At 38.2% G+C, this 27,020-nt stretch overlaps 1 protein-coding gene across 1 annotated transcript in view; it reads right to left on the bottom strand.

Moving 5' to 3' along the window:
- na (sodium leak channel non-selective protein na) overlaps nt 1–27,020 on the bottom strand; it is a 1,005,813-nt gene that overhangs the window by 532,098 nt on the left and 446,695 nt on the right. Inside the window, exon 17 of the mRNA XM_090411658.1 lies at nt 14,356–14,430. Within this exon, the coding sequence (XP_090267784.1) occupies nt 14,356–14,430 (75 nt within the window). The remainder of the gene's footprint in view (nt 1–14,355; nt 14,431–27,020) is intronic.

The raw sequence follows: 27,020 nt of genomic DNA, 5'->3' as shown, positions 1-27,020 counted from the left end.
AGCAGAAGTTACGGCCGATTGCTTTGGCGAGAGACTAATAGGCTCGGCTACCATTTGGACAGGCTGCTAATTTCCTGCTTTTTGCATTTATAAATAAATGCAAAAAGTTTTTTTGATTGTTTTTTGCATTTATTTGGGGCTTGGGTATAAGCTCTAAAGGAGGATGGGGTTCTTGATTTGAGCCAGTGATGGTATGTTTGGTTTTTTATTTGTACTGCCTTGGCACATCTTTTGGAAAACGAGGGTTTAGTTAGGGAATGGCAGGTCAGAGTACTGTAAGGATGTATGATTCCATGCCAGTGAGGATTACTTTTTATGAGTTCAGTGCATATGTTTGGATTGGAAGGTCGGAAGCAATAGTCTAGCCATGGGAATAAGGCATAGAAGTTGCGGAGGCTGTCCCACTTGGCACTGTTATAATGCTAAACTACTCTTACATGGGAGTGGCTGTGTAAGCGTTGTTGCATGGGGAAGGAGATGAGCACTAGGTTGTGGTCAGAATTGTCTAGTGGGCCCTCTACTTTCACTGTGTATTTGGAAGGGTCATTGGTCAGGAAGAGGTCTAGGGTGTTTGGAGAGTGTTTTTAGTTATCAGGAATTCTAGTTGGCATCTGAACGAGTTGTGTAAGGTCATTAGTGATGGCAAATGTTTCAGCATCTCTGCCTGCAAGATCTGTACAGTTGGAGGAGGAAAGCCAGTTGGTATTGTGGACATTAAATTCTCCTAAGAGGATGATTTTGCTGTTGGGAAAGTGGGACTGGAGAAAGTCAATTTTTAGGGAGAGGAAATTAAAGAGCTCAGAGTGGTTGGTTGCATTTGGGGAGTGATAGAGAGAGCATATGAATTTGACTGAGTTGGGTAGGGATATTTTCATCCAGAAAAGATCAAAGTTTGGCAATTCTAGGTTGGGTGCTCTCTGGAAAGGTATGTTGGAGCAGATGTATGCACAGATGCCACCCTTGGGTCGAAAGGAATTAAGGAGTGTGTAGTTTGGAAGGTTCAGATGAATAGTGCTGGAGGGAGGTGAGATCTGAGTTTCTGCTAGAAAGAGTAGGTGGGGTTTTGGTAGACTGCAGGTGGTGGTAGTGAACACTATTAAGGTTGGAGTTTAGACCACAGATGTTGGTAAAATGAATTTGTACGGCTTTTGAGTCATATGTTTGACCAGAGGGGTCCTGCACGTTTCCAGTCCAACATATGACTGGAAACGTGCAGGTACCAAGGTACGTTTTTGTACCAAGTGATGCCACTTGGTACAAAAACCAAGTGATGCCACTAGCAGCCACCATGTTGACCAGTGGCATCACTTGGTTTTTTATACCAGTTTAACTTGTCTGTAGTCAATGGTCCAACTGTAGTCACCATTTTGATGTTTTTCTGCAAGTTGTCTTTGAAGATGGCGTCCTTGTTCCCTTTGTGCAAATGATAAATCTGGTCGAGCACGTATGCATGACTGGTGGACAAGTGTCTTTGAACTTGTTGTTGATCGCTGCTATTAGTTTTGATGTGCTTGTCGGCATGTCACAAGTCACTTTTATGAGGCGTGGAAAGTTTGTTCCGTCCTTGATTTTGTTTATGGGTCCAAAACGATGGCATCTTATGCTATTTTTAGGGTGGATGTTGCATTCTTCAACTAGTTTGATTATGTCTTCTTTTAGTGCTTTTCTGTTTTCTTTTGAAAAGTTCAAAATTATGGCATTGAACATGGGAGGTCACCAGGACTTATAACACAACAGTGCACTGCTGAAATTTTTTTCACCTTTATAAATTATAATTTTGATTAATCATTTATCCAAGTGTGTAAACAAACAAAGTATACACACGAAGTATCTTCACAACTTTACTACTTTGTATATAGAAGCCAATGACTTCGCATTAATTGCTTTAGAATCCCATAATGCAAAGACACTTTCAATCATATACAACTCTCTATGCAAAAAAACTTGCTTCATATTTCCTTGCTCAGATCCTCCTAAGATAGCTTCAAGGGATTAACTTTTGCTCTCTTCCCACTGCCATTTTATGAAAAACTTTTTCAACATTAATCTTATAACAACCCCTTACCAACTTGTACATCTCTATCCTATCCCCACTCTTCCTCCTATCCTCTAGACTCTGCAATTTATATCTTCTCAACCTTTCTTCATACTCAATATTCCAGAGACCGGAAATTACCTTAGTCAATCGCATCACGACCCTTTCTAATATCTCTTCATCCTTTTGAAAACTAGGTGATCAAATCTGCACACAGTCCATATGTGGTTAATTAAGGCCACATACAACGGATTACAATGGAACCAAATATCTTCTTACTTCTACAAATAAGTGTCTTCTAATTTACTGCCAAAATTTGTTGTGTTGTCCTCCCAATTTTGGCAATGTATCCTCTAAATTTTAGATCTCAATCCATCATCACTAAAAGATCTCTTATTTCCTCCACCTCCAATACCAAGGTATAACGATGATGAGTTGTGACGCAAAGCCCAAATCACGAATGGTATGCTAGCAAAGCTGTGTGAGGAGAAAGGATTGCAGTTTGTGGATGTATGGCATGAGTTTGAGGGAAGAATGAAATTGTACAGGCATGATGGGTTGCATTAAATGACTTTGGAGTAAATGTACTGGAGAAAGCAGTGTTGCTGGATGTAAGTACAGTGTGTAATGTGTGCAAGAGATCAGAAGAAAGAGATGAAGGGGAAAATCAGGAGAGTGGTATAGAAAAGACAGATGTGCTTGTCAGTGAAAACAGTAGTAATGTGAGAGAAGAAGAAGAGAGAATGGGAATGCAAGAAGAACAGGGAAACAGGGGGGGGAGCTCGGATAAACAGGCAGACATGGCATAGAGAAAGTGGATGTTGAAAGTAGCAGTGAATGTGTGTATGAAGATGGAGTATATTCCAATGTGGGTTGGGAAGTTGAGAGTGAGCATATATGTGTAATAAGTGGTGATAAAGGTGATTGGGCAGGTGTGGTGGAGAAATCACAACCAACATGAGCTTGGATATGACTGGTTATAGGCCTCAAAATGAACTCCTGTGTTTGTTTACGTGCAGGAGTATCAAAAATAAGGGAGATGATATGGTTTCAGTGATTCAGTTTATTTTCCCCAAAATCATTGGAATAAGTGAAATATGGTTGAATGAAGATAATATCATAACAGGAATAGAAATGGAAGGATACAGTATTTTTTACAAGGATAAAAATGGCAAGAAGGAAGGGGCAATGCTGCTTTTGATAGCAGGGGAATTGTGTCTACATAGGTTAGACATGAAAGAGGGAAATAGTGGCAATGGTTATGAAGCAGTGTGGTGTAACGTGCAGGTTGACAGGAAGACATGTTTAGTTGGATGTTGCTATATGCCTGGGAATGTGGAGAGTGATGATGAACTGAAACAGATAGAATTGGATAACAGAATTCTGAGTCGGATCAGTGACTGGCTGTCAGACAGGAATCACAAAGTTGTATATGGTTGTGCAGTATCCCGAAAAAGAAATGCCAGTAGTGGTGTGCAGCAGGGGTGGGTTTTAGGACCATTGTTATTCAATTTGTATGTTATTGATACTGGGATGAGTTTAACTAGTGATATGCAGCAGTTTGCAGATGATGCAAAATTGGGGAGAGAATGCAGAGTTAAGCAGATGTTATGGCTACAAGAGGACTTGAATACACCCTCTGTACAAAAAGAAACCAAACTTTTGATAGAAAATAAAATACAGGCCAATTATAATTATTCAAATCATTTATTTCAATCAATATACTCTCCCTCAGCTTCAATACAGCATTTGGCATGGTCAATTAATTCATTAAATGAGATTTTTACATCAGTTTTTGGGATACTGTTGACGGTTGTGGTTACTGCAGATTGAATGTTTTCAATGGTGTCGTACCACTTTCCTTTCGTCGGCAAATGAAGTCGGGGAAGAGAAAGAAGTCACAGGGTGCTAAATCAGGTGAATATGGCAAGTGATCCAACACACAAACTTAGTTTTTGGCTCAAAAACTGTTTCACAATGTACAAACGATGGTGCATTATCAAGCAAAAGTGACCAGCTGCCTGCATCATGATATTCATGCCGTACGCAATGAATTCTCGTTATCAATCGCTTCAAAACTTTGAGATAAAACTCATCATGACCATTTGGCCAGGCAGAACGAATTCATTGTGGATAATGCTATTGGAATGGTAGAAACAAATCAGCATTGTCTTTACTTTTGACTTCTCCAAGCGACTTTTTTTCGGATGTCCCTCTTCTGGTGGTCTCCACTCAGCACTCTGGTACTTTGTTTCGGGCTCATACTCAAAACATCACATTTCGTCACCACCAGTAATGATCGTTTTAAGGAAGTATGAGTCCTTACAAGCAGTTTTAATGAGGTCCTTCAAGTGTTCAATTCGATACATTTTTTGGTCGTCGATCAACTTGTGGGGAACAAATCGCGAATTCAATTTACGAAAGCCCAAACTCTTGATCAAAATGTGCACAATTGATTTTGGAATCCCCAATTCACTTCAATCAATCTCACGGACGATTTCTGGTTTTGTTTAATTAAATCACGCACTTTTTGGATGTTAACTTCGCTCAGTCCAGTTTTTGGATGGCCTGGTTTTTCGTAGTCCTCAAGCATCTCACGACCACTTTGAAATCGTTTAAACGACTCGAAAAATTGAGTACAGGATAAACATTCATCACTGTATGCTTTTTGAAGCATTTGATGCGCTTCGGTAAAACTTTTACCAAGTTTAACACAAAAGTCAATCTCAGTTCTCTGTTTGAAACTCATTTTCCAACCGTTCGTCAAAACACACTGTCACTCTTGGCACTATAACTCGGCTTCTAATGAAACAAATATTATAAACAGATTACACAACACTAATGAAGGTTGCCGCTTTCAACAACAAAAAGATACAACAGGTGGTGCCAGTAGTCTCTTCTATTTTTGAAAAGTTTGGTTTCTTTTTTTTGGACAGAGGGTGTAAGTCACTGTTGCATGCTGATTTTGTTTCTTAGACTTCCTTAGTACCCTTTCTTAGAAAACTCAAGTCATATTGTGCAGGAATTTTGAATGGAGGGGAGAACAGGCAGCACCACTAGTTTCTTTTATTTTTGAAAAGTTTGGTTTCTTTTTGGACAGAGGGTGTTGATTGCATGAATGGGCAGGTAAGTGGAAAAGTCCATTCAATGTTGCAAAGTGTAAGGTTTTGATATTTGGTAAGCGACAATGGTGTGCAGAGTAAACACTTGGTGGGGAAACTTTAAAGGAAGCAGAAGAAATGAGAGATCTAGGAGTGATGGTGGACAAGGACCTGAAATTCAGAAGCCACATTGCACAAGTTGTGAAGACGTCACATCGGATAATGGCAATGATGCAGAGGACCCTGACATGAAACAGAGACATATGCTGCCATTGTATAAGGTCTAGATCAGTCGTTCCTTGGATTATTGTGCACATATGTGACCACTGGGTTTTCAGAGTGATGAAGATATGCTGGAAAGGGTTCAAAGAAGATTCACAAAGGTGGTCAGTGGTCTTTCAATTATGGAGTATGAGGACAGATTGAAAGAATGTAAGGCAGAGCCTCGTGAATAGGAGGAAGGGACGGGGAGAGGGGGGTACACGATTGAGACATATAAGCTAATCAAGGATTTTCATCATCATCATCATCAAATTCCTGACATGTACCCTCAAGGGGTGTACAGGATATGATAGTACTACATGAAAAATTTACATCATTACTAACTTCCTATCTACAATTTTCCTCCAAATCAGTCTGTTACTTGTCAAGGCTCCAACATTATTAGATCTTATATTTCTATTGTCTAAGGCACTTTGTATACCATATCAATCCACGTATATCTTGGTCTTTCTCTGGGTCGTTTTCCTGCAACCTGGCAGAGATCACTTGTTTTGCTAATCTTTCCTTGCCCATTCTGTTTAAGTGACCATACCACCTGAGATTAGCTCTGCTAACGCATTCCTGGATACTGACAATGTCAAGTTCTTTCCTAATATCCTTATTTTTAATATGATACTGCCATTGATGCCATCTGTTCACGCCTCTAATCTTTCTCAGGACTCTCATATCTGCGGTCCCTAGTCTTTGGTCAAGTGTTTTACTTCTGACCCAGCATTCAGATCCATAAGTTAAAACTGGTTTGAAGACTGGTTTGTATACAGCTAATTTAGTATTCTGACTAATTTCTCTCTTATTACATATGAATTTATTCAACTGATTTCCTACCATACCAGCTTTGTTGATTCTGTTGTCTATTTCCATATTTAATTTACTATCTTCACTAAAAATCGTGCCAGTAGCTGAAATGTTTTACTTGTTCCACAGGTTCCCCATTCACAACACAGTTGACATTTTCAATAATTCTACCTATTTTCATTGTCCTCGTCTTTTTAATGCTGACCTTCATACCATATTTATTACAACAATTATTCAATTTAGTCAGGGAATCTCGCAAACTTACAGCAGATTTATTTAGAAGTATAACAAGTCCGCATAAAACAAAGAGCTGACATTAACATCTCCAACTGTGATATCATGTTTAATACCACTTTCCTTCATAATGTGATCCATATAGATAATGAATAACAGAGGGGGATAATGTACATCCTTGCCTCACACCAGATTTAACATTAAACCATCTTCCTGTACTTCTTTCAATTCTAACTGCTGACTTACAACTCAAATAAAGACTAAGTATTGCTTGATATAATGCCCCATTGACACCATATAACTGTAGCATATCGAATAGCTTCTCTCTTGGCACCTTGTCATATGCCTTTTCTAGATCAACAAAACTTAAATAGAGATCTTTGTTATATTCCCATGTTTTCTCAACTATTTGTCGTAAAGTGAAGATCTGATCCTGACAGCCTCTATATGGCCTGAATCCAGCTTGTTCTTCACCAAGCTTTTCTTCTACAATTCTTCTCAACTGTTTCTCAAGTATACTTGCATAGATCTTACCAGGAACACTCAGTAGGAAATACCTCTGTAATTCTCACATTCAGTTTTATTTCCCTTTTTTGTATATGGATACTATTAGAGCTCTACTCCAATCATCTGGAATTCATCCCTCTTTCCAGGCTTTCTGAACTATGCAGTGCAGCTACTGTAAGACTTTTATACCACCATACTTCAGCATTTCTGGTTGAATATCATCTACTCCTGCCGTCTTTCCACATTTTAAGCCTTTGATGGCTTTTTCTACTTCAAGTATGGATATGTATTCCTGACTGTATGCCTGATGAGTGTTTTTTACCATTGTGCTATCACTGCTTGTTTCATTTAGCAATTTTTCAAAGTAATTACTCCATACTTCAAGGATATCTTTTTCTTCCATTTTCATGTCACCTTTATCATCTCTAAATCCTTTTACAATACTTTTTCCTCCATTTCTAAGCTTCTTCAACAACCTCCAATATCTTACCACCTTCTTGATATTTATTTTCTATGTTCTTGCCAAAGTCCTCCCATATCTTTTGTTTAGCTAGTTTTACACAGTGTTTCACTTTCTTACATTTGTCTCTGTATTCTTTAAGAGCAAAAGCTGAGTTATTTGCCAGGAACTTTTGATATGCTTTCTTCTTATCCTTCACTGCCTCTTTAACTTCCTGTGTCCACCAGGGAGTTCTGATTTTTCTATCCTTGCAGATAACCTCACCAAATGCCTCTCTGGCTGAATCAATCAGGGTTTTCTTCAAGGCTTGCCACTGAATCTCCAATTTTTGGTTCCTGTTCTCAAACTTTTTCATTTTTTCTTCAATAATCTTTGTGTATTTTAGTCTACAGTTCACATCTGAGAGCTGCTCAACTTTTATTCGCTTTAAAACTTTCTTACATGTTATTCTTTTCAATATGAAATTCAATTTTATCCTGCTCAAGACTAAATAGTGATTGCTTCCAATTTCAAATCCTCTGTACACTCTGGTGTCCTGCACCAGGGAGAAAACATCACTATCAACAATAACATAGTCAATGAGACTTTTCTTATTCCTTGCCTCTTCTCTCCATGTGAATTTGTGCACATTTTTATGTTTGAACATGGTGTTAATAATAACCAGTCCATGTCCTGAGCAGAATTCCAACAGTTATTTGCCATTATTATTAGCTTTGCTCTTTTCTCCAAATTTTCCCAAAATATTTTTGTATATCTGACAATCATTTCCTACTCTGCTATTTAGATCCCCAAAAAGGACCAACTTTCCCTTTTTCATTGTGTCAGTAGCTTTCTCTAGAGCCTCAAAAAATTCCACCACTTCTACCTTTGTAGAACCTTCTGTGGGACCATAGGCACAAATAAGTCTCCATTGTCCAGTTCCCCAGTCTGATATTTGCCCACATGACTCTACTTGAGACTGACTGCCATTCAAGAAGATTAGCCTCGTATTTTGTGTTGAATACTATGGCTACTCCTTCTTTTCCTTGATTGTCATTGCCTGAATAAAACATTTTGTATTTATTGCTCAGAAAGATCTCACCAGTTTTGGTCTTTTTTGTTTCAGTCACTCCTATTATGTCGATCTGGTACGTATCTAATGCCTCGGCTAGCTCCATTTCTTTGTCATTCAGGCTTCTTATGTTGATAGTACTGATCTTTAACTCTGGTGATGTTGAGTTGGGGTTTGTTTTCAGATTTGTTCCAGTAGCTGACTTTTCGCTGTTCGCCCTGGTTCCCTGGCGAAAACAACGGGGGCCTTGTTTAACTGGGCGACGCCCCAGCCGGCATGAAATTTTGTCATGTTGTACCATCATTTTCTATATTGGTTTAAGCCAATAAGAATACAATTTGGTCGGCTAAATCCCAAATTTCCAGCCCATCCTCATTTGTTCAGTATCAGGTAGATACCCAACAGGGTGCACCACGAGAAGGTGAGGATTGGACATTAGGTCAGAAGCCCTTGTCAGCTCTCCACATTCCTTTAAAGGCTATATGGAGGTCTCCTCTCAGTTATATAGCTTTGACCCTTAAGCATACACAATGATAATAAAAATCAAGGATTTTTATTATCATTATTATACACTCCATGGAGTCAGCAGACTCATCGTGGGAGGTTCATTCAAATGACAACATATTTATCATATAGAATCTTAAAATCCTTAATACTCCTTGAATTAACAACACATTCTAGGAGTGTTAAGGATTTTAAGATTTCCCTTCAAATTTGCTTCATAGATTTACAAATTGAACCCCTTTTGCTTCACCCAACTCAGCCATCTTACTATTCGTTATCTCTGCTCTCCTTCTAAATTTACTGTTGTCACATCTGGGCAACATGTATACACCTTTCACAACAACACCATTCATCTTCACCTGCTACAACAACTTCCTAAAGTTTCTATCAACATTCTTTTACTCCCCGACTAAGTCATTTGTGCACATGACTACTACTAATTTTGATGCCCAGTATTTCCTTTTCTGCAATGCCTTGGTTATTTGCTTCATTGTTCCACCAGTTAAGCATGTTTTGTGCACTTTATTAGTAATATACCTCTAATGATCGAGTCCCCAAACACTGAAATACGGCTATCCTTTGACTCTTTCTTAATAATATTAACTTCCTCCTTCTCCTTATCATCAGCCAATCTCTCCTTTAAATGCTTAATATCGTCTTCCAGATGTTGCATTTTGCTTGTCATTTGCACTAACTCCTCCCAAAGCTCTTCTATTACATTCCCAACATTTGTTCCCATTTCTAATTGCTCTAATCTATCCAGACACTTTTCACATACATTAACGCTTTCCTTCTTATCGTTTACCCAAACAATCCACAAATCAGGTTGACAAGGAAGAGATTTTTCATAGAATGGGAGAGGTGGGGACAGAACAAGAGGCCATCATTGGTGGCGACACATATGAGTTGCCAAAAGGTGTGACAGCTTTTGGTGACATGTATACAAAAATATGACTTCTACATTACTTCAACCTTAGTTTCAAATCTTGGTCTGGTTCCCACTGATTGAGACCTTAATAAAAGTCAAACCAAGTCTGGGTAGTGACCTTTCCCATAATGAATAGCATTATACATGTCCACAAGTGATGTGAAGTCATTAGCCTCTATATATGAGTTGCCCCAGTCCTAAAATACTTCAGGTGCAAACACTTGGATAAAGGATTAAACCAAGAATATAATTTCTTGGTATCGTTAATTTATATCCAATGAAGTATTTCATTCTATTCACCTCTACTTGCAACATTCTGCCTCCAAACCATTACCACTATTTTCCCGTTGCATCTCTACCTTGTATGAACATACTCTTTTTCTATCATCAATAGCACTCCACATCTGTTTTTACACTTTCTATCTTCATGAAGTACATCATTTCCATCTCTATTCTTCATACATAAAGAATAGAGATGGAAAATGATGAAGTACATCATTTTCCATCTCTATTCTTTTCAGATATCATCCTCATTCAACCATCTCTCACTTATTCCAACAATTTTTTAGTGAATGAACTCAATCAATGCAACCATTTCCCTTGTTCCTGATACTTTTGGCATTTGTATATGAACAGTACAGCTCATTCCTGGATCTATAACAACTTTCACTGGTACCACTTATTTTATTAGATGTAACTCTTCCATAATTTCCTTGAGCCATTCCTCTTTTTCTTTACTTGTCCCAGAATCTTCTTCGGATTCAACTGTTTTTTCCCTACATCCCATGTCATCCCCGTCCCTTTTTGTCTGCACACACACATTCATATCCTCTTGGAGCATAAACTTTCTCACGCTGTGTTATCCTGTCCACCCGGAGTCATCCCATTTTCCTGTTTCTCTTGCATACTTGTTCTCTCATTCTCTACACTTATGCTACTCATTTCTTCTTTCATAAGCACCACTTCAACATCTCCTTCCTTATTTTCCTGATCTTTCATATCATTTCTTACTTGCTTGCATTCATTCTCTGCACTCATTACTAACCCTTCCAGCAGCAGTCTCTCCAAATAACTCACACCAAAAACATTTAAATGCAGTCCATCACTCTTATACAGTTTGATTCTTCCTTCAAACTCATTCCATGTGTTAACTTACTGCACCCATTTCTCTTCATACAATTCCACTAACACATAATTCATAATTTCTCACTATTTTTTTTTGCCATTAGGTAACATATCGTGTGTGTGTGTGTGTGTGTGTGTATGTGTGCAGAGTGGATTTATTGCATGTTAAGTCTATTTTTTTTCTTTTTGTATTTTAATGGACAACATTAGATTAACTTATTGTAATTTTTGTTTTAAACAAGTGTGTGATTGATTGAGCTATTTAATTTAGCTATTTCTAAGTAAATCTTGTATTTTTTTTGTTTAAATGCAATATTATGATACGGTATGGTGATCATGCGTGGAAGAGTATTGGCGGCAAAGAACACGTTGCTGTGTGATTTTAATTTGTGTTATTTTGTGCAGTGCAGTGTGTGAAATATATTCGTTGAAAAAATTAAAGGATGTGTGGAAGGAAATTGAAACTGGAGAGAAAGAGAGTGTGTGTATTAAATGTTTCAAAAGTGAATGCCTATTAGGTGATGAGAACACAGTAAATGTTAGCAGAGTGGACAGTACTGATGGTAGGATGGAAAACGATGCTATTAAAGTCAAATGTGCAGCCATGAAAATAGAGGAGAATGAAATGAACATTAATAAAGAAACAGTGCGCTTCAATGTTATTCTTCAGAGGACAAAGAGAAATTGAAAAATTGCAGAAGAAGAAGCAAGATATTAGCAGCTTAGAAAAGTAATAAAGACCAAGTGAACAAACAAGAAAAACAGGGTGTTTGAGCATCCGGGGATTGTCAAGCCAGTGAACCTTATCAAAATGGACTAATAAAAGGCGAATATAAAGACACTTGGGATGTACGTAAGTATTTTAAGTAGTCCACAGTAAGGCAACTTGTGAATGCCGGGGAGTGTATTCCCGTAAGCTCTCTTTCTACATTCAAATTTGAAATAATGCTGGATCTAATATCCACCTTCCTTATGTAATTTATTTTATATATTTATATATTTATCGATTATATTTATCAGTCCATTGGTTGTCATATAATGAGCAAATACTATATCCCACTTTATTCTCAGGTGTCCCTTCCTTGTCATAATTATTCTGCAAATATATAAATTTACATTCGCAAATAAATTCTGGCATATCTGTTGAAATTATGTTAAAACAAAAGGCATGCAAATGATCCAGTGTCGCTAGTGGATATAGGAGTAGATTTGATCTGTGCTCAAAAAAGTGTTACTTAGTGTACAGTGTGGATTTTTATTGCAAATTGTGCTGCATTTTTTCGATTTGGACACAAGTGTCCTTCAGTGTGCTGTTGGAATTTTTTGTTGTTTATTTTATGTTTTGCTACTTATTTGCTTGTACTGCTTCAGCTTCTGAAGATGGTGTCCATAAAGAAACGTAGGTCAGCAGCATGAAGGGCTTCGGTAAGAAAGATTGGCTCTGCCTTGCATTTTTTGCAGTGGGTGCAATGCAAAAACTGCTATAGGTATGCACCAAAAACTTTGTTAAAGATTTGTGGACTGTTTGGATAAACGAGAAGAAGGAAAGCGTTAACGTATGTGAAAAGTGTCTAGATTAGAGCAACTGGAAATGGGAGCAAATCAGGATCATAACAGAAGAGTTTAGGTAGGAGGAGTATTCGAAACAAGTGAGCTGAGTTTGTTGCAGTGATTGAAATGGTATGCCCAAAGATAATTGGAATAACTGAAAAATGGATGTCTGAGGAGGATGTGATATCATGATAGAATCAGAAAGATATATAATTTTCTGGAAGGACAGAAATGTGAAAAGAGGAGGGGGGGGTGCTGTTAATGATTGCAGAGGAATTGTGTCTGCAAAGTATGGAAGTTGATAGTGTATGCACAGATATTAAATCTGTATGGTGTGAAGTTGAAATAAACAGGTTAGTATATCTGATAGGATGCTGTTATAGGCCAGGGAATGCAGAGAATACCGATTGTGAAATGTTTAGGCAAATTAGTTGGGCATGTAAAAAGAAGGTGATCCTTATGGACTTTAATTACAGGAATATAGACTGGAATGAGGAGATAGTGTATGGGAACAAGGAGAGCGAGTTTGTAAAATTTCTGAAAGATAAGTATCTTAAGCAGCATGTGATTGAAGCAACTAGAGGCTTTAATGTTTTGGATTTGGTGATAACTTCACAAGATGTAATTGTTAATGAAGTGTTGATAGTGTCGCTGGTTGATGAGAATGATCATGAAATACATGTTTGGGTAGTAATGAAACAAGAAAAGGTTACTGCCAAAAATGGATACATGTGGAAGTATAAAGCAGGTGATTATAGGAAGCTCTGTAGTCAGTTAGCATCAGTATTTTCGGTAGATGAGTTGAGCAGAAAAGATGTTGACAATGCATGGAAACTCACGACAGTATCTGACAAAAGCATCATAATGCTGCTATGATAAGAAGTACTCTAAAATGTAGGGACAAGGAAGTGGTTGTGCCACTGTATAAGGCGCTGCTCAGAACGCACTTGGACTATTGTGCTCAGATCTGGTCACTTGGTTTTCAATGTGATGTGGGGACATTGGAAAAGGTCCAGAGCTGAGTGCCTAAGAAAATATTGGGACTTTAGAATGCTGGCTATGAAGAGAGGTTGAAGTAATGTGGATTACAGAGTTTGGTGGATAGGAGGAAGAGAGATGATATGATAGAGACATTTAAATTAGTAAGAGGATTTTATCAGATTAATCCAGAGGGGATTATAAAAAGAGTAGAAGGTGAGAGGGGGAGGTACCAGGGGTTACCCCCCCCCCAGAAGTAATGTAAAAGTGTGGTGAAGAGGGACGTGAGGAGTAGAATTTTTACATGAAGAATTGTCAGTGAATGGAACACATTACCAGAATGTGTTGATAATTCAAGGATTGTTAAGGATTTTAAGCTTATATATGATAAATATGTTGTCAGTTGAATGAACCTCCCTCGATGAGTCTGCCAACTCCATAGAGGGTGTAATAATAATAATTTAAATTGGCTAACATTTTCAAATCTAATCTATTTATGTATAATAAAGTTTTTTGCAAATGCAGTTAAGAAATGTCACTAGTTTTCCTTTAACTAGATTAAGTTTCTGATTTTTGAAACCATCAGTTTCACTTAATAGAAGCACTGAAAAAAATAAATACGACATTTGGATTTCTGAAAAGTTATTTTCAAACAAGTTTGCAAAATCTGGAAAAATCAGGAGTATTGATGTTCTATCCTATAAATATACAGTTGTTTTTATAACTATACAGAAACTCCACATATGTTTAAAACAAGAAATAAAATGTTTGTAATTAATAAACAATAAATACGTCTTCTCATACCTGCTTAACCTTTTTTATATCTTCATCTAATTCAAGGTTATCAAGAATGACTGCTACAAACAAGCTGAGCACAATCTGCAAATATATAAATTTATGTTTTATTTCAGTCTGTCAACTAAAAGTATTCATAACCCTGTCCTTATCTAAATCAAGAACAACAAAGTTATGATTAATTTAATTCAATTAATCAGTATGACAGTTTAACTTCAAGGTATGTCAACACTTATTTTCACCAAATGTGTGCCCTGGATGAGTCTTAGTTTGATTAGCTAATTTAGAGTCAATGTACTGCAAATTCATGAGAGGAAAGTATATGACTCTCACTATACCAAGCTTGTAAGGCATATAAAGTAAATTAATTAAAGATAACTTTAATGAATCACTTCTATATTTCGGCAATGTCACATTGCCATCTTCGGGAACATAAAGATATGGTATGTGCACTAAGGAACTAACAAAGCAAATGAGGAAGAAAATAAGAACTAATTTTGTTCCTAAAGTCCTAATGGTGCCCTCTTGTGGGCTAATTTGGTAGTCTTGGCAGTTGGGCTGGAGTTCTCAAAATGAAAGTCTCCCAAATTTGGAGCAGTTTCATGCACCCAAATTTGTTGAGGTTAGGAACGTTTTTTAGAGCTGCTGAAGATTCTTTGAATAGTCTTTCGTATTTAAACTTGCTGCGATGGATTATTTTTGTCTTCTTCCAACGAATTTTATGGTGGGTATCTAAGGCATGGTCTGCCAGCCCAGAGCGGCTGTACTGGTGAAACCGGATGTAGTCTTGGTGTTCTGAAATCCTGATATTTGTTGTTCTGCCTGTTTGGCCAAAGTAGGACAATTTGCAGCTGCAAGGGACCTGGTATACACCAGGTAGGTCTAGGGGAAGTGGTTGGTCTTTGGTAGAGCGGATAAGGGATGCCAACTTTTTATATGGTCTGTAACAGGAAGTAAGGTCATATTTTTTGAGGATATTAGTTATTTTTTCAGAGGTGCCCTGGATGTAGGGGATAGTGATAGACTTGGTGTAGTCTTTATTGTGGAGGGGGGGGGAGGGGGGTTGTGGTTTACAGGTTTTAGTATTTTTTGGATTTTTTTGGGGTTGTAGCCATTGGCTAAGAAAGTGTTGAGGATGTGGTTTAGTTCCATAGTCAGGGCCTTGTCATCTGAGCAGATTAATTTTGCCCTGTTATATAGTGTTTTTATCACCCCATATTGTTGTGAGGGGGGGGGATTGCTGGTGAATGTATCTGCCAGTGTGGGTGGGTTTTCTGTAAACAGAGAAAACCAAAGATCCATCAAGCTGGCGGGTGATTAAAGTGTCTAGGAAGGGGAGGGTGTTGTTTTCCTCTTTTTCTAAGGTGAACTGGACTCTGGGATGTTGGTTGTTTAAGTGTGTTAGGAAGGAGTGGAGTGTATCTGAGCCATGTGGCCAAATAGCAAACACATCATCCACATAACGAAGCCAAATAGTGGGTTTTTGTGGGGCAGAGTTTAAGGCTTTCTCTTCAAATGTCTCCATAAAGAAATTGGCCAAGGGTGGGGAAAGTGGTGAACCCATGGCTGTCCCCTCTATCTGTTTGTAGAACTTTCCTTGCCAAACGAAATAGCCTGAGTTCATTGTGAACTGAAATAGGGCTGAGATATCGGGAGGAAACTTGGCTTGGATGAGCTCAAAGGTTTCTTTGAGTGGGACATTAGTGAATAGGGAGGAGACGTCAAAACTGACCATTATGTCAGTGTGTTGGAGTGTGAGGTTTTCTATACTGGCTTTAAAGTGGGCCGAGTTTTTTATGTGTGATGGTCTGTTGCCAGTGTAGTGTGTGAGCGTTTTGGCTAAATGTTTGGCTAATTTATATGTGGGGGAATCAATGCCATCCACTATGGGACGTAATGGCACATTTTGTTTATGTATTTTTGGGAGTCCATATAATCGGGGGGGGTCTAGAGTTATAAGGTTTAAGTTTGTTGGTGACTTCCACAGGCCAAGAAGTAACTTCCTTAAGGAGTCTGTGGATAGTTCTGATCTGAGAGTTGGTCGGATTATATTCAATGGGGAAGTAAGTAGTACGGTCTCGTATTAAAGAATTTAGCTTACCTTTGTAGTCTTTTTGATTGAGTACCACAGTGGCGCTTCCCTTATCAGCTTTGGTGATTACTATTTTTTTGTTGTTTTTTTTAATTCTTGTAGGGCTGTGTATTCGTTTTTGGATAAGTTGGATTTTGGAGGTTTGGCTTTCGTGAGAACACCGACTACATCCAGTCTCACGTTGTTGGCGATGTGGTTAGGCAGGTTGCGAATTCCACGCTCTATTTGGATCATGATTTCTTCAGCAGGTATCCTTTTTGGAGCTAGGGCGAAATTGTGACCACGTGAAAGTGCGGTGAGTGCTTCAGGCTTTAAAACTGCCAACGAGAGGTTGACTACTGTGTTGAGTGGTGGCTGGGGTACAGAAGTAGAAGTCTTTGTCAGGTTTTCGTATTTTTTCACGTGTCGACTACATACTTTTTCGAATTCCTTTCTTGCCGATGTGCATGAGATGTCATGAAGTATCGACCATAGATCAAGGCCGAGTGTGTTAGAAAGCTCTTCCTCTAGCGCCCGTAAGTTTTTGTTTTCGTCGTCAAGGAGAACGCGCGTCGCGGTAATTTGTTCTCTTAACAGGGCGAAGCTAGTGCGGTTGTAAATGCGTAGAGCTTTCTCGGAAGTGAAACGGTGCTTTAGTTTGACACAGTTGGGGATCACTTTGTTATCCCGGCAGCGTTTTAGGAACGTCAGACGATTTATTTGCCTCGATATCTTCAACCTCAATTTGCCGTATTGACGGGCCTTTCGTGCGATTGCATCTCCGTGGATGATCATGATTCTAGTAGTAAGACTTATACGTTGGTTAGACATAACTGGTAATTAATTTACGGAATAGACAACGCATATAAAGTAAATTAATTAAAGATAACTTTAATGAATCACTTCTATATTTTGGCAATGTCACATTGCCATCTTCGGGAACATAAAGATATGGTATGTGCACTAAGGAACTAACAAAGCAAATGAGGAAGAAAATAAGAACTAATTTTGTTCCTAAAGTCCTAATGGTGCCCTCTTGTGGGCTAATTTGGTAGTCTTGGCAGTTGGGCTGGAGTTCTCAAAATGAAAGTCTCCCAAATTTGGGGCAGTTTCATGCACCCAAATTTGTTGAGGTTAGGAACGTTTTTTAGAGCTGCTGAAGATTCTTTGAATAGTCTTTCGTATTTAAACTTGCTGCGATGATTATTTTTGTCTTCTTCCAACGAATTTTATGGTGGGTATCTAAGGCATGGTCTGCCAGCCCAGAGCGGCTGTACTGGTGAAATACGAAAACCTGACAAAGACTTCTACTTCTGTACCCCAGCCACCACTCAACACAGTAGTCAACCTCTCATCGGCAGTTTTAAAGCCTGAAGCACTCACCGCACTTTCATGTGGTCACAATTTCGCCCTAGCTCCAAAAAGGATACCTGCTGAAGAAATCATGATCCAAATAGAGCGTGGAATTCGCAACCTGCCTAACCACATCGCCAACAACGTGAGACTGGATGTAGTCGGTGTTCTCACGAAAGCCAAACCTCTAAAATCCAACTTATCCAAAAACGAATACACAGCCCTACAAGAATTAAAAAACAACAAAAAAATAGTAATCACCAAAGCTGATAAGGGAAGCGCCACTGTGGTACTCAATCAAAAAGACTACAAAGGTAAGCTAAATTCTTTAATACGAGACCGTACTACTTACCTCCCCATTGAATATAATCCGACCAACTCTCAGATCAGAACTATCCACAGACTCCTTAAGGAAGTCACTTCTTGGCCTGTGGAAGTCACCAACAAACTTAAACCTTATAACTCTAGACCCCCCCGATTATATGGACTCCCAAAAATACATAAACAAAATGTGCCATTACGTCCCATAGTGGATGGCATTGATTCCCCCACATATAAATTAGCCAAACATTTAGCCAAAACGCTCATACACTACACTGGCAACACACCATCACACATAAAAAACTCGGCCCACTTTAAAGCCAGTATAGAAAACCTCACACTCCAACACACTGACATAATGGTCAGTTTTGACGTCTCCTCCCTATTCACTAATGTCCCACTCAAAGAAACCTTTGAGCTCATCCAAGCCAAGTTTCCTCCCGATATCTCAGCCCTATTTCAGTTCACAATGAACTCAGGCTATTTCGTTTGGCAAGGAAAGTTCTACAAACAGATAGAGGGGACAGCCATGGGTTCACTACTTTCCTCACCCTTGGCCAATTTCTTTATGGAGACATTTGAAGAGAAAGCCTTAAACTCCGCCCCACAAAAACCCACTATTTGGCTTCATTATGTGGATGATGTGTTTGCTATTTGGCCACATGGCTCAGATACACTCCACTCCTTCCTAACACACTTAAACAACCAACATCCCAGAGTCCAGTTCACCTTAGAAAAAGAGGAAAACAACACCCTCCCCTTCCTAGACACTTTAATCACCCGCCAGCTTGATGGATCTTTGGTTTTCTCTGTTTACAGAAAACCCACCCACACTGGCAGATACATTCACCAGCAATCCCCCCCTCCCTCACAACAATATGGGGTGATAAAAACACTATATAACAGGGCAAAATTAATCTGCTCAGATGACAAGGCCCTGACTATGGAACTAAACCACATCCTCAACACTTTCTTAGCCAATGGCTACAACCCCAAAAAAATCCAAAAAATACTAAAACCTGTAAACCACAACCCCCCTCCCCCCCTCCACAATAAAGACTACACCAAGTCTATCACTATCCCCTACATCCAGGGCACCTCTGAAAAAATAACTAATATCCTCAAAAAATATGACCTTACTTCCTGTTACAGACCATATAAAAAGTTGGCATCCCTTATCCGCTCTACCAAAGACCAACCACTTCCCCTAGACCTACCTGGTGTATACCAGGTCCCTTGCAGCTGCAAATTGTCCTACTTTGGCCAAACAGGCAGAACAACAAATATCAGGATTTCAGAACACCAAGACTACATCCGGTTTCACCAGTACAGCCGCTCTGGGCTGGCAGACCATGCCTTAGATACCCACCATAAAATTCGTTGGAAGAAGACAAAAATAATCCATCGCAGCAAGTTTAAATACGAAAGACTATTCAAAGAATCTTCAGCAGCTCTAAAAAACGTTCCTAACCTCAACAAATTTGGGTGCATGAAACTGCCCCAAATTTGGGAGACTTTCATTTTGAGAACTCCAGCCCAACTGCCAAGACTACCAAATTAGCCCACAAGAGGGCACCATTAGGACTTTAGGAACAAAATTAGTTCTTATTTTCTTCCTCATTTGCTTTGTTAGTTCCTTAGTGCACATACCATATCTTTATGTTCCCGAAGATGGCAATGTGACATTGCCGAAATATAGAAGTGATTCATTAAAGTTATCTTTAATTAATTTACTTTATATGCGTTGTCTATTCCGTAAATTAATTACCAGTTATGTCTAACCAACGTATAAGTCTTACTACTAGAATCAAGCTTGTAAGGATCACTCAAAATATTTTATTATAACAGATAATGTGCTACAATTGAATTTCCTTCCTAACAGCACTATGGGATTTGAGTGAGGACTTGTTTGGTAATTTGTAATTGTGACTTAATTTGTTATAATGATGTTTACTATAGAGTCAACTATATTTTGTCTGTTAATACAGGGGGTTTAATGGCTCTAAAAGGAAACAGTACTTCTACATCATTAATAATATTTTCCTTTTCTGCCCCTACCATGATGCCAGACACTCGATTTCTATTTTGCAATGTAAAAGTAGGTTATATTTATAAACAACTGCACTGGAGATTTCCAGATTTTATTATTAATGCTTGATTTCCTTTTATAATCAAGGACAATATTTAGATTTGTACGTTCAGATTTATTTATGCGAAATTTCTATTTAAAAAGCTAAACCAATATGATTTAGAAACACAAATATATTTATCAAAAAATTATCAGCTCATCCCAAAAGTAATGTCATTTTTTATACTGTACTTGTTCAAATGGCAAAGGTTGGTCGATTGGTAGAGCCTCTGCTACTAATGGCTCAGTTAAGTAAGTTTGAGCGTGGTTAGTAGTTGGAAGGTGGCCAATCGTTCAATGCTCTTGGCACACTCTCCCTCGATGAGTTTTTGGACTCCCTGGAGGTGTCAAATAATAATAATAATAATAATAAATGTGTCTCAGCTTATAAGAAAGATTCCGGTAATTGGACCACATGTTTATTCCGATAAATAACAATAAAAAAAACCGACGAGTTTCGTAAGTCGTTTGACTTACATCTTCAGGGGTCAAAGGTAACTAAAAGTTTAAACACAGGAAATGAGAAATTACTCAAAATAGTTCATTCTATGCAGTTGTGGCCGTCGGCCACAACTGCATAGTATCGGCTACAACTTGTTAATAAATATATGATAAATTGTTATTTATCGTAATAAACATGTGGTCCAATTACTGGAATCTTTCTTATGAACTGTTAAACCACAGAAACCTATGCCTACAACTAGTGTCTCAGCTTGTCTAAACATGAATTTTTAAAACTTTATAAGTACTGCTAAACTGAGGTAGCCTTATTCTAAGGAATTTCACTTCACAAGAGCATCATACATAAGTGATTGTTTAAATAACCCTGTATTACTATAAAGGTCACTTTTCAAAAGTGACCTTTTCATAAAGCATGATGCACCTAATGAATTAGGTGCATCATGCTTTATGAGTTCAAAAAAAGGCAACAATGCTGCTAACACTGTCAAAAATGTGGAAGAAGTGTATGGCGATGCTGTTTTGAATGTGCGAAAGAGTGCCAGTGATGGTTCCAAAAATTTCAACAATGGTATTTTAGCTTAAAAGTCTCCCCTCACTCTTCGTGTTCTGTCTCTCTCGATAATGATATGCTGGAAGCTGCTATTGCAAGAAATACCATTGCAACTGTTGAAGATTTAGTGGAAAACTATTGAAGATTTTAATTTTAATTTTAAGCAAAAGATATTAATTCATCATCATCGACAATCCATCACCATTTGCAAAACCTTGGAATAGTGTCTCAGCTCAGCAAGTGGGTTCCTCACAAACTGACAAACAACAATCAAAGAGAGTGAGCCAACATCTGCAGGCCACATGCTGGCCTGGTTGGCCGAGTGGTTAGTATATCCGCTCTCCAGCCAAAAGGCTGTAGGTTCGAACCACTGTGGCATGGATGTTTGTGATTGTCTGTGAAAATAATAGTGGTGATGGTAGACAGTAGATGGCATAGGTATAGATGAGGTGGTTTGTGGTTGAGTGGTGGAGACGGAGAGTTATAGAGTAGGCGCCCTCCCTCAATGAATCTTAGGACTCCCCGGAGGTGTCAAATAATAATAATAATAATCTGCACTACTCTTCATTCTTGAGAGGTTCAATCTCTGTTTTTGAGTCTTGTAATCGCTGGTGAAGTTAAGTGCTGAAGGCAGTGGATCATTCAGGGTACCAGGCTAAAACTCAGCCAAAACAAGACCTTCACCCTCAGAAGGTTTTGTTAAGTGTTTGGTGGGATATGACTGGTATTATACACTTTGAAATCTTGCCACAAAACCACACAATCACAGCTGAAGTATGCTGTGAACAACTCAATCAATTGAATGAAAAATTGAAAGAAAAGAGGTGGTCTCTGGTCAGTTGAAAGGGTGCTGTTTTTCATCATGATAATGCACACCCTCACAGTGCAAGAATTACTTGTACCAAGATTGAGGAACTAAACCGAGAAAAGCTTCCACATCCTCCATGTTCTCCTGATCTTGAACATTCAGATTACAACTTATTTTGAAGTTTGCAACATTTCATTAATGAAAAGCAATACGATACATTACAGACAATTGAGATTATGCGACTTCTTTGCCTCCAAACCTCCTGAATTCTAGAAATGACATTATGAAGCTTTCACGACGTTGGAAGAGAGTTATTAATCCAAATGGAGAATATATTCTTGATTAAATTAACAGGTGATTTATTATTATTATTATTACCCCAAGACATCATGGAGTCAAAGACTCATCTGGGAGGTCCTTTTATCACACACACACACACACACACACACACACACATACATCTCATCATACCGTGTCTTAAACATACTCAAACTCCTTGCAGACACAACACTCTCAGGCAAGGCATTCACAACTCTGCATGAAAAAAACCTGCCTCTCACTCCCCTACTCACACCCTCTTTACACAGTTTCCAGGGATGACCTCTGGTTCTCCCCTGATCGTTCACTATTTTCTGTAGAACCTCTCCATTACTGATCCTATAACAACTCCTTAACTACTTGTAGGTCTCTATCATATCTCCCCTCTTCCTCCTGTCCACCAGACTCTGCAAATTACATCTTCTCAATCTTTCCTCATACTCGATATTCCAGAGGTCAGAAACTACCTTAGTCAGTCACCTTTGGAGCCTTTCCAACATCTCTTCATCCTTCTGAAAACCTGGTGACCAAATCTGGGCACAACAGTCCATGTGTGGACTAATTAAAGCTTTATACACCGGATCAAGAATCTCCCTACTTCTACACATCATTCCCAGAAGCCATTCTGTTGTCTTCACAATTTTGGTGATGTGTCGCCTAAATTTTAGATCCTTATCCACTATCACCCGCAGATTTCTTATTTCCTCTACCTCCAACAATATATTCTCACCAAGCATAAATTCTGCATTCCATCTTCGTTTTCCAAATTTTAAAACCTTACATTTTGCAACATTGAACTCACATCCCCATTTCTGTACCCAATCACACAATTTATTCAAGTCTTCTTGTAAGGCCACAACATCTTCACTACTCTTTATGGTTTGTCCCAACTTTGCATCATCTGCAAACAACTGAATATCTCAATCCAAATCTTCGCCAATATCATTAATATACAAGTTAAATAGTAATGGCCCTAAAACAGACCCCTGAGGCACTCCACTAGTGACCTTCCTTTTCTGGATATCACACCCCCATACACACCTTGTTGAAACCTATCAGATAGCCAGTCTCCAATCCAATGCACTAATCTAATATCCAACCCCATCTGCTCTTGTTTGACTGTCAACCTATCATAAGGTACTCTATTAAAAGCCTTTGCGAAATCCAAGTATATTACTGTGTATCCTTCTCCTCTGTTCAAAGCAGTCACTTTACTGTAATAAGTAAGTAGATTACTAAAACATGACCTCCCTTTAGCAAATCCATGCTGTCCATCAAAGATAATACCATTGCTGTCAACCCAACTCTGGATCCTAGTTCTCACAAGCTTCACCAACAACTTAACCACAACACCTGGCACACAGATAGGCCTATAGTTTGATTCTTGAGTTCGATCTCCTCCTTTATGAAGTCGCACAATCTTGCCCTCTCTCCACTCCTTAGGAACATGACCAAGTGCAAGACTTGTATTAAAAAAATATGTCAAGGCAGGTGTCAACTCCCTGGCACATTCCTTCAGAATACTTGGTGATATATTATCAAGTCCAATAGCCTTATTAACATCAAGTTTACTCAACTCCCCATACACCTCTTGCTCACTTACAGTCAGTCTCTCCTCCCCATCATCAACTGCTCTCAATATCTCCATGAAGTCACATTCACAAGATTGAAAGACCTTTATGAACTGCTCATTAAGTATCTCCACCACACATTCCGCAACTGCTGTCTTTATACCATTTTCTCCAATCAATGTCATCCTTCCATAATCATTCTACTTTATTCATCCATCTCACACCTACCTTATTTAACCTTCTCACCCTTGGAATACATTTAGACATTGCATCTACTAGATAGTTTTTGAAAATCCCCCAAGCTGCATTGATCTCTTTTCCAGCTAACTCCTTATTCCACGCTACACCCGCAAGCTGTCTCCTGAGCTCTTCATAATCCACCCCCCCCTTGTAGTTCCACGTGTACCCTTTTCGCACAGGATTCCTTACACTGCTGGTAACCACCCAGGTAATCACCTCATGGTCACTCTCACCAATCGGTGGATGATTTGACACCTCATTTATAATTACGTCCTCTGATGAGATGACCAAATCCAGGACCCTTAATCCTCGTGTGCCCTCTGTTACATACTGTCTGAGGTAGTTATCCCTCAAAAACTCAAGAAACTCATTTTCGTTACTTCCAGTTTGTATCTCATCATTCTAGTCTATATTGCCATAATTAAAATCACCCATAATGATCACCCTTTTCTCATTTGCTTGGCTAATTTGACTCTACATTTCACTATCACCGCCATCCACATTACCTGGTTCTATAACATCATCCCACTAAGTATTTGATTCCAATCACCTCTATCTCACACCATACTGCCTCAAAATCACTGGCACTATTTCCATCTTGCATCTCTACTTTGTATGGACATAACTCTTTCTCTATCATCAATAGCACTCCCCCCCCTTTTTTTACCCTTTCTATCCTCACAAAACACATCATACCCTTCCATCTCTATTCCTGTCAGGATGTCATCCTCTTCCAATCATGTCTCACTTATTCCGACAATCTTTGGGTGAACAGACGCAATTAATGCAACCATTTCATCTGCCTTGTTTCTTATACTTCTAGCATTTGTATACAAACACAACAGCTCATTTCTGGATCTACAGCTAGTTCCACTGATACCACTCACTCGATGTGATCTCTCCATGCTTGACTGGGGCTATTTCTCTTTCTGTTTCTTCATTTCAGAACCCTTTTCAATTCTGACTGTTTCCGCTTGATCCCTGGTCATCCCATTCCTTTCCTGCCTACACATGCTCTCACCTCCTCTTGGAGCATCCACCTTTCTCACACTGTGTACCCCTGTCCACCCTGAGCCTACCCATTTCCCTGCTCCTCTTGCACACTCATTCTCTCATTTTCTATACTCATACCACTCACTTCCCCATTCATATCCACCTCTTGAATCTCTCCTGTCTTACTCTCCTGCTCTTCCTTTTATATTCTTTCAAAACTTAACGCTAAAAATGATATTACTTTTGGGTTGATCTGATATAAAATTAAAATCATACAATTTTAAGAAAAATGCAATATATATAAAGAAGTATATATAAAGAAGATATCTGCCACTTAGTCAATAATGTTGATACCCCCCCCCTTCAGCTGGAAAGACTTGGGCTTGAATTCCATCTAGGGTGTAAAGAATCTTTATAAGGACTAACAGCTATTCCACTGAGGATGAATTAGCTAGTCTTATACTGGCAAGATTTTTCCTTTTATGAACTAGGATTTTTCATCTCACAAGGCAGAGAATACATGAAACATACAGACAGACATTATCATATTACAGATTACCCAAGTATTATTATTTGAAAACAAACACACATATAGTATAACAACAGTAAATATATTTTAATCAAATTAAATTGTTACTAAACAGATATTCCATTTTACATAGTGCAAACCATCTTCTATATAGAGTACAGCCAAAAATTCAACTATACACACTGAAACTACATGCTATTAACAATGGTTATCTTATTATGTGCAGTAGCAAGCCATCAAGCCATGGTGTCAACTATTCTTCTATTATGATCTAAAAAAAAAAAAAAAAAGGAAAGAAAATAAAAAATTGTGAAATAAAAAGACAGTCCTCTGATGAAGCTGTTTTGTGACAAGGAGAAGTTCAAATACATAGAAACTTCTATGCAGCAACTTTGCAACACTCCAAAGAATTTTGGAGTGATAAAGAGAACTTTGACCACCTTGGCTGGTATTGTTAATCCCATATTCTGTAATGCTCAAGAACTGTGATAAATAATCAACTAAATAGTGAGATCATTTCATGATTTTGGTCAAGGCTATATAGTGATTGATGAATTTAGCTCTTGTGTAAAATTGCTGATTTTTATCTGTTTTGTGTTTGTCCCTTAGAAAAATTAGTATTTTATAGTTTATTAGTGTACTGTAGATTTTCGTGATTTTAGTGTATTTAGTGTTTTATAACATATTTTTGTTAAGATACTGCACTATTAAATATAGTTTAAAATGATGACAAAAATGCACAAGAAATGTAATCTAAGAAGAGCAGTAAAGTTGAGAAAAAGAAGGCTTGCCCTGCTAAGGAGGTTATTGAAGATATTAAGGAAATTATTGAAAATGAATTAACTCCAAAATAGCAAAGTTAAAGCAGTTTATCAGAGAGACCACATGGGAATTACAGAAAGTCATGAGGTATTTGAATGAACATAGGGAGGATAAGAAAATTAAGCAGCAAAATAAGAAACAACAAAGTATGGAAACAGGTAAGTCAGTAAATAATGAAAATCAGGTAAGTAATGTTGTTTGTAAAAAAAAAGAATGTTATTTGGTATGGTGATGCTATCATAAAAAATGCTGTTGACAAGTAGGTTATAATTTCAAGTTTTCAAGACAAAAATTAAAAATATAATGCAAGCAATTCTAAAACAGAAAAGAAGTGTAAATGAGATCATAATTGTAGTAGGTACTAATGACTTAACTAGCAACAAGTTCAGTATGAGAGAGAGAGAACATGATGGGTTACTGGAAATAGTAAGTATATTACCTTAATATGATAAAAAAAAATTAAGAAGAATGGTAATGATGGCAAATGATTGAATGCATAGGTTGTGTA

Source organism: Typopeltis vanoorti, chromosome 21 (assembly GCF_054136105.1).
Source record: "Typopeltis vanoorti isolate ZY-2024b chromosome 21, IOZ_Tvanoo_1.0, whole genome shotgun sequence".
Classification (NCBI taxonomy): Eukaryota; Metazoa; Arthropoda; class Arachnida; order Uropygi; family Thelyphonidae; genus Typopeltis; species Typopeltis vanoorti.
The sequence above is the reverse complement of the archived record's forward strand: the minus strand, read 5'-3'. Positions and strand labels throughout refer to the sequence as shown.